Genomic DNA, 8,694 nt, shown 5'->3' on the forward strand with positions numbered 1-8,694 from the left:
AATTAACAAAAAAACTACAAACTTTATTCAACAACAAAGTAATAATAATATCCAACAAACCTAAACTTTCTACAAACTAATCAAAATCTAACAAAATTAACAAAAACCTTTAACAATTAACAAAATCTAATAATCTAAAACTTTAACAATCTAACAAAATCTAACAAAACTAACAAAATCTAACAATCTAAACTTTAACAATCTAACACACTTATGAAATTGAAACAAAAGGTAATTAGATTATAGCAATGGTGGTGGTGGTAGAGGAGTATCAAACCTGGACAGAGAGAAGAGAGGCCGGTGGTGGAGGAGTGGAGCAGCGACGACGCTAGATGAGTTGAACGGCGATGGTGGAAGAGTGGAGGCTGCCGACGGGGTTGCAGCGGTGGAGGAGGGCGGTGGTTTGGCGGCATTGGAGAGGAGGGTTGGAGAGGATTAGGGTTTGGACTTTGATCTGATGAAGGAATGATGGAAGAAATAAGAAAAGGGGTAGAAAGGTGAGAAGTAGCATTAACGACACTTCTAGAAAAAAAATGGCGCGAAGAAGTTTTTTAATGAAATGTATTCGGGAAAACAAACACACTGCAGACCACAACCTCTGCACGTGTTCTACGCGACGCAGACAAAAGTGATCTGGAAGAGTTTTAAGGGAAAACAAGCGGCCCCTTAACCTTAATTTGTTGTCTGGAAAACCAAGTACGAAACACCCTCTCTAATCATATCAACCACTCAAAACCCGCCACGTAGAAATACCACGTCATGAGTTAACACCTCTCTTCAAAACCAGTTTTCCCCAGTTCAATTTCTACTTCATCTCAATTTCAATCTCACCCACCAGATCCATTCGATCTTGAATTCCAAAAATGGGTGACAAGTACAACATGAAGAATCCATCCGTCAAGAGGATTCTTCAGGAGGTCAAAGAGATGCAATCCAACCCTTCTGATGATTTCATGAGCCTCCCACTTGAGGTAATTCTTAACAAATCAATCGCCCATTCATTTCAAGATTAATATCTGGGTTTTGATCGGTTGCTTAGCTTAAAAAGTCTATGATTAGGTTAATCACATCTGGGTTTGGTTTATTAGTCAAGATTAATATATGGTTCGATGTTTAATTGCTCTGAGTTTGTGATATTTGTATAAAATTGAACATTATTAGGGTTTTTATGACTTTTGAGCATAAAAATTGGGGATTTTTGTTTTACTTCGTATTTTCTCGATCGTTGTTGCGATTATGTGAAATATGCACCGAAACGGTAAGAAAGTTTAAAAAACTGATGTCAATTTTTATTTTTTTTTCATCAACACATTAGTTTAAATTTCCATATGAAACTGAGTTTTTTTAAATGAGGTATAATTAGCTTTTGTTTCATAGTTAAATAGTGGTAAATAGGTAAATTTAACTAAAAAAATTGTTAGGAAATGAAAGTGTTATAATTAAGGTGGCACGCCGATAAGTAGAATATATAAATAGCTTGAATTTTGTAGGGAGTATGATATGAATGTTTTGTTTATAAGCTAAAGGTGAAGTATTACCAATTACTAATTCAGTAATGTGGTTATGCATTGATTTTGTAGGAAAATATATTTGAATGGCAATTTGCGATTAGGGGACCGAGTGATACTGAATTTGAAGGAGGGATTTATCATGGTCGGATTCAGTTGCCTTCAGAGTACCCGTTCAAACCACCATCATTTATGTTGTTGACGGTATTGTTTTGTTCTTAACCTATTGATTTTGTATCTTACTATCTTTATTATTTTGTATACCAGATTAACCTAATCATTATTGTTACAGCCGAATGGACGTTTTGAAACTCAAACCAAGATATGTTTAAGCATCTCAAATCATCATCCTGAGCATTGGCAGCCATCGTGGAGTGGTAAATACTATTTCTTCTTAGTTTACTTTCTTGTTTATGTTTATTATAACTGACATATGTTTCTCTTGCAGTTCGAACTGCTTTAACAGCCCTTATTGCATTTATGCCCACCAACCCGAATGGCGCGTTGGGCTCATTGGATTATAAGAAAGACGAAAGGCGTGTTCTTGCCATTAAGTCACGTGAAGCTGCCCCTAAATTTGGTACCCCGGATCGTCAAAAGCTCATTGATGAGGTCTTCTTTTAATTACTCTTATTTAACTTTTTAGTTACAAATAGGCCAAATACTATATAAAGCCAACATACTTTTTTATTTTCTCATATTGTCCCTTAACACTTTTCCACATATAGAAAAACAATTTACTTTCTTTCCCCTCATAAAAGTTTCTTTTTTTATACACATTAATGTTCCTCATGTTAAATTTAAACAAAATTGTGAATCTTTTTACAATACACGTGGAAAGGAAAGTCGGTTCAATGTTTGTTTTTTCTTCTCCCTTTTCTAATTTATAAGTTAATCATAACAAAATAATTTTCCAAAGTAAATATAATCAAAATATATGAGCCTGGATGACGTAACTCAAAATAAAATAAAAGACAAAAGGGGTGTTTGGGATTCCTTATTTTGCCTCCTTATAACATTTCATTAAGTTAATAAGTTACAAAAGTGTAACTTATGGAACTTTTCCTCTCACAATATAAGCAATCCCAAACACCTTATTAATTTTCAAAAAGTTTAAGTTGGTGAAAATAAGCAAATCCCAAACACCCCCTAAGAGCATTTAAATGATTTGTGTAAATATAAAATCGTTAAAATGTTCTAAACAAAATTGTGAATCTTTTTACACATTAACATCTCTTAATCATTTCATTTAACCTTGATTAAGAGATATATTTTTCAAATTTAATATGTTAAGGGACTTTAATGATAAAAACAGAAAATACGTTGGTTTTTTATGTGCAAAATATTGTTAAGGGATTTTTACAAGGAAAAACATAAAGTATCTTAGTTTTTTATGTGCGAAAAGTTGTTTTAATAGTCTTTTATGAGAAAATTAAAGAAACTGCGTTGGTTTTTTTAGAGTATTTGCCCTTGCAAATATTATTCAAAGTTTACTTTTTCAAGATTTTTTGTTAACAACTTGTGATCATTCAGATTCATGAATATATGATCAGCAAGGCGCCTCTAGTCCCTCAACCGAGTTCTGAAGACGCTTCAAAGCAGCCAGCGCCTGCCGCCAGTGACGTGGCGACAGGTGAAGAAGCTCCTGCGAGTGCTCAAGGTACCGTCACTGAGATAACTGAACATGAAGCACAAGAGGTTGAAGAAAACCATGAAGTTGTTGGTGAAGAAGTTACAGAACCTGAAGGGCCAAATGTGTCAATGCAGGCAGCTAATGTTGTACCTTCTGCATCATCTTCTGTACATACAGTGGAACCACGTCAGCAGCAGGCGGTGAGGGTTCAGAAACCTGCTGATGACCATTTGTTTACGTGGGCGGCTGTTGGACTTACTATTGCTATTATGGTGCTTTTGTTGAAGAAGTTCATGAAAGCAAGTGGACATGGTGCGGTTTTCATGGATGAATCTTGAAATTTGAAATTTATCTGCCTATAGTTTGGCTTATAATCTTTTCAGTTATCTGTCATGTTTCAGTTATGATTTGAGTTAATGACAGGAGTAATAATATTGTAGATGAGAATGTTTTAGTATATATAGTTATATATCAGCAACAGCCGAGGGTGAAGGTCTTAATGGAAGTTGTATCTTTGGATACGTTGGCTTGTAACCTTTTCAGTTAACTGCCGTATGCTCTTTGATGTGAAAAGTTATGGCTTGTTAACATCGATCCTGTTATTACTGATCCAAACTGTGTGGTGGTAGCTGACGGAGTCAAACCAACTTACTGTTCAGTTATTACCGATTTAGAAGGTCTGGTAAACGGTTTTTAGACCAGACCTTTGGTGTAGCCAAAATCATTGTATATGAAAGCCAAACTATTCAACATTAAAAAGATCCGTTATGTTTCCAACAATTTGGCTTCTTTATGGTTTCACGGTTTGCGTTTATAACAAAAAAAGTTACAGAAATAAGATGGAAGCTTGTATATATCGAACCTTAAATATTGACTCTTGCCATCACATAACTACAAGTCTACTAGCTAGAGGTAGCAAATAAGCAGTACATTGGATTAGAGGTGTAAAAGAAAAACCGGTTTTGGTACCCGAGCTCGGCATTGTTAGGAACTGGTGCCATACCTGACCCTGCCCTCTGGTTATATACAGGTTTCATGCCCAATGATTTCAAACTGTTTCAACTTGGTTGTACCGAACCGAATCGGTCAAAACTGGAACCGAACAAAACCAATAACTTCATTTTCCATAAACTGGTTCGATCCCCAACATGGTTCCACCAATACCCGGTTATTGACGAAAAAAAACCCTGTACATTGGATGTTGACTCTATGCCAATTTGTAATATACTAAGCCCAACTCGCAAGTCTACTTACAAGAGGGTTGTTCAAAGGTCTGCTTCGGCCGGTTAACCAGTTTTGACGAAAATGTTGAGTTGAACTGCTAACTAGGTTTCCGAAAATTACAAACAAATCTGTTTAACAGTTTGGTTAAGTCAGCCAAATCGACGAGTTCTTGTGGGTGTGTGGTTTAACAGTTTTGTTTTGACGGTTTAATGATTGTAGACAAATCGTTTGCTACACTTTGCAAAATTTTAAAGCGTAGTCTTTACTGGTCTGGTTTTTTAATCGATATAAACCACAAAAACAAATCTTTTGATACACTGAAAATTAAAAAGTCAGAAACCTAGATTCTTTTTAAAAATCCAATCATGGACCGATTTAGATAATCTCGTGGCCAGATTTACACCGATTTAGATATTTGTGGACCTTGTGGTCATGGCAGATAGGATTACACGGGTCCTCAACACAACCACGTCCGAAACAAAAAAGATACTATCTTACTTGTTGATCTAGAAATCACAAGAAACACTCCAAAGTGAAAATGAAAGAAAGCATGGAGAAACAATGAAGTTATAAAGGTTGAAAATGTTTTAGTTCCAAGAGAAATAACTAAAGGAAACTCCACATGAGGGATTATTCACTACAAACTTGGTAGACTTTGATCACATCATACCAACTATATATGATGACATCAAGCATGCTTGACGACCGTCACCGGGCAAGAACTCTGATTGACGACATAGTTGCTCACACTGCCCATAATAGCCCTCTTCAACTTGCCAAGCCCTCGGTTCCCTATAACGAGATAGTCTATGGGAACACTATCGACGGCCTCACATAGTTTCTCTCGGGGATCCCCCCAAAATATTTTCATGAGAACAACGACCTACATACAAATAATAAATTAGGTTTAATCATATATATACTACGAGAATGGGGAAAACTAACTAATTAGTTTCGTACCTCTTTTTGTGTGGCAGCCGAACTAACTACATCTAGTGTTTCGGCATCAGGCGTAGTCCCGTATTTCTTCATGATATTGGGGTCGTTAAGCTCGGCCAAGGGGATCAAAGCTGAAAGAAAATAATATAGAATGAATGCTAGCTAACTTGTCATATAATATTATTATATATACATGCATATAGTACGTAAACATGCATATGAACCAACTTACGAGAGCCTGTGGCTTCCCAGAGCTGGACCTCGGTTTGATCGTAAGCATCAGGGCGGATGGTGAGGAGGATAAGGTGATCTCCTTTCCTGACAACGTTGTCGATTGCCCACTGCAACGCTGCTCGGCTCCCCACCGAGAAATCTACCGCTACTCCGATCCTTCTCTCACTCATCTTTCTCAATTCTTCTTCGACTTTATTTCTTCTCTCTCTATATATATGTATATATATTTATATCACACACTAAACACGCACTACTTCTCTCTCTCTTACTCAACAAGTGGCTGTCTTGTCGGGAAATTTGTGTGGTCGTTGGTCACCACTTGTGATGAATTAGTCGTATGCCTTACTTTTAGCTTCTACAATATGCTAAAAACTTGGTACTGTAAGTTTTGAGATGGATATTTTATATTAATTAGAAGAAAAAAAATGCTAGAGAATAACAAAATAGAATATGACCGTCACCTGCCAAAGTACGTGAATTGAGTCTTGTGGATGTCTCACCATATAAATTATGTTTATAAAAATCTAATGTCAAGAGACAAGAGGTATAAGTATTATTAACAACATATGACAACCAAAAGGTATAGTATAATAATATTAAATAGATACATAAATAAATCCTTAATAAGCTTGCCCCAAGCCTACTATGCATCTTTATTGGCTATTAGTTATAGTCCCAAGTTTAAAGGTTATTGTTTGCAGATTGTTTTTTCCCAAACCAGATGTCTTACAAGTGTATCAATGAGTTTAAGGTGTTCTTTCATTTGAGATGGAGCAACTGATCTAACAACGTGTCAAATCAGCAGTAACGTGTTAGTTGAACGACTAGATCCACCGTCTGGGATGGTTGGATCCAAGTTTCCTCAATTCCGTCACATGACGGCTTACAGGGCTGGCTCCGAGAACCAAAAATATTTTTGGGCCGAAGGCGAAAAATATTTTGGGCCTAAAGTAAAAAAGAGTATTTTGTTGTTTAAACAATTTAAAATTTTAAATTGACTTCCTTGGTTATGATTTGAGTTGTTTAAAAAACTAATGTATAAATATAGGCTAAAACATGTTTCAAATGAGGATACAATCCACAACCTTTTTGGTTGGGAGTCATACCCTTTGTCACTAGACCAAGTTAGTTGTTATGTAATTATGTTAAAACATTAAGTATAGATATAGTTTTTCATCAAAAAACATATAAATTAAAAAAAAAATCCGGGCCTAGCGGGTAGTCGGGCCTATGGCCGTCGACTACCCTGCCATATGCCATGGCCGGCCTTGACAACTTAACATTAAAACCTCCATTTGAGGTGGAAAGATTTAACTCCATATTTTCATTTTTGGCAAACTTAGGGTCGTGGCCGTCTCTGAGATTTTTAGTACCTTGGCCGTGCTGAAATAAAAAAGCCCGCAAGCTTTAATGAATAACAAAATATACAAGATATTTTTTATAAACGACGATAATGTTATAACAATAAACATACGTAATATATAGTATTAACGTAATAACCCAATTTTCGAAACCATAAAATCAAATACTTATATGATTTATTAATACAAAATTTATAAGAATTAATATAGTTATACTGATACAAACTTAATCTTTTGAACTTGTTAAAAAGTTATGGTATGTTGTTGAAATAAAAGTTAATAAGTTAAGAGTGAAGTGTAACTAAAGTAAAACTAAAAGGAGTGATATAAATAATAGGTTTAATTATAAATAAAGAGCAGGGGTTATTCCTGCCATTCTTTAAAACGTAAGTCATCTTCTCCACATTAACGTTGCTTGATTTCCGGCAAAGATTTTCCGGTGAGAGTATCCTTTTATATATAACACAAACCGAGCTACATCTGGATAATGGGTAAGTGAGCAACAAGCTGCGCCGCAAATTTATCTTTAATCAAAGCCGACCCGTATTTGGGTAAGCGAGCAATAAGCATATAAATGCAGCTGTTCGGTTATGGCGGGCTTTGATTTATCTTTAATCAAAGCCGATCGACCCGAATTTGGCGATTTTCAAAAACTTATTAAACCGACCCACCGTTTATGTCGGTTATCGGTTTAAATTGGTTCGGTTATATCAGTTATGGTTCGGTTAACGGGTTATGACGGTTAATTTGCTCATTCCTACTTGTTAGGGCATAATATAAAAAATATGAAATGTTATAAGGGTGCAACTTAAAAATAAATGAAACCTTTTTATAAGAGATGGAGAGATTAAACTGGATATTTTCAGTTTTGACAAACTCGTGAGTGTGGTCATGATATCCGGTGTACTCTTTTGAAGAATATTGATAGCAATAACGGTAATAAGTTGTTAAATTAATATATGAGAATAGAGAAAGGAATTAAGATAATGTTAATAACTCTTCCTTCTTTAAAACTATTATTATAAATCGTGACTAGGGGTGGCAAATGGGTTGGGTTGGGTTGAAACGGGTTATGGGTCGGAACGGGTTAGAGTCGGAACGGGTTAGGGTCGAAACGGGTCACTTATAAAAATGGTTGTTTTGGTTCGGGTCGGAACGGGTTATGGTCAACAGGTTCGGATTAGAACGGGTCAAAATTGGAACGTGTCAAAACGGGTTTGGTCAACACTCATTTAAGTGATTTTTCATTTCGTTTCAGCACGTAACAGCACGTTTAAGCGATTTTTTAGTTCGTTTCAGCGCGTAACAGCTCGTTTAAGCGATTTTTCAGTTCGTTTCAGCGCGTAACAGCTCGTTTAAGCGATTTTTCAGTTTGTTTCAGCGCGTAACAGCTCGTTTAAGCGATTTTTCAGTTCGTTTCAGCGCGTAACAGCTCGTTTAAGCGATTTTTCAGTTCGTTTCAGCGCGTAACAGCTCGTTTAAGCGATTTTTCAGTTCGTTTCAGCACGTAACAGCTCGTTTAAGCGATTTTTCAGTTCGTTTCAGCGCGTAACAGCTCGTTTAACCAATTTTTCAGTTCGTTTCAGCGCGTAACAGCTCGTTTAAGCGATTTTTCAGCTCGTTTAAGTGATTTTTCCGTTCGTTTCAGCACGTAACAGCTCGTTTAAGCCATTTTTCAGTTCGTTTCAGAACGTAACAGCTCGTTTAAGCGATTTTTCAGTTCGTTTCAGTACGTAACAGCTCGTTTAAGCAATTTTTCAGTTCGTTACAGAACGTAACAGCTCGTTTAAGCGAT

At 36.1% G+C, this 8,694-nt stretch overlaps 2 protein-coding genes across 2 annotated transcripts; one reads left to right on the forward strand and one right to left on the reverse strand.

Annotated features, from left to right (window-relative positions):
* The first annotated feature begins 785 nt into the window (after nucleotides 1-785).
* On the forward strand, nucleotides 786-3,633 carry LOC143544556 (ubiquitin-conjugating enzyme E2 32-like). Its single transcript, XM_077036638.1, has 5 exons — nucleotides 786-971; nucleotides 1,581-1,712; nucleotides 1,801-1,885; nucleotides 1,957-2,120; nucleotides 3,042-3,633. The coding sequence occupies exons 1-5, from the start codon at nucleotides 864-866 to the stop codon at nucleotides 3,477-3,479; spliced, it is 927 nt and encodes a 308-aa protein (XP_076892753.1). The 5' UTR covers nucleotides 786-863; the 3' UTR covers nucleotides 3,480-3,633.
* Nucleotides 3,634-4,946: 1,313 nt separating this feature from the next.
* LOC143544548 (universal stress protein PHOS32-like) lies at nucleotides 4,947-5,838 on the reverse strand. The gene is made up of 3 exons (XM_077036631.1): nucleotides 5,537-5,838; nucleotides 5,326-5,435; nucleotides 4,947-5,248 (listed from the first exon to the last, which is right to left on the reverse strand). Exons 1-3 carry the CDS (start codon nucleotides 5,706-5,708, stop codon nucleotides 5,054-5,056), a joined length of 477 nt encoding a protein of 158 aa, XP_076892746.1. The 5' UTR covers nucleotides 5,709-5,838; the 3' UTR covers nucleotides 4,947-5,053.
* Nucleotides 5,839-8,694: the final 2,856 nt, after the last annotated feature.

The sequence above is a fragment of the Bidens hawaiensis genome, unplaced genomic scaffold, assembly GCF_021521415.1.
Source record: "Bidens hawaiensis isolate Kalapana, Puna unplaced genomic scaffold, B.hawaiensis_p1.1 tig00013628_1, whole genome shotgun sequence".
Lineage (NCBI taxonomy): Eukaryota > Viridiplantae > Streptophyta > Magnoliopsida > Asterales > Asteraceae > Bidens > Bidens hawaiensis.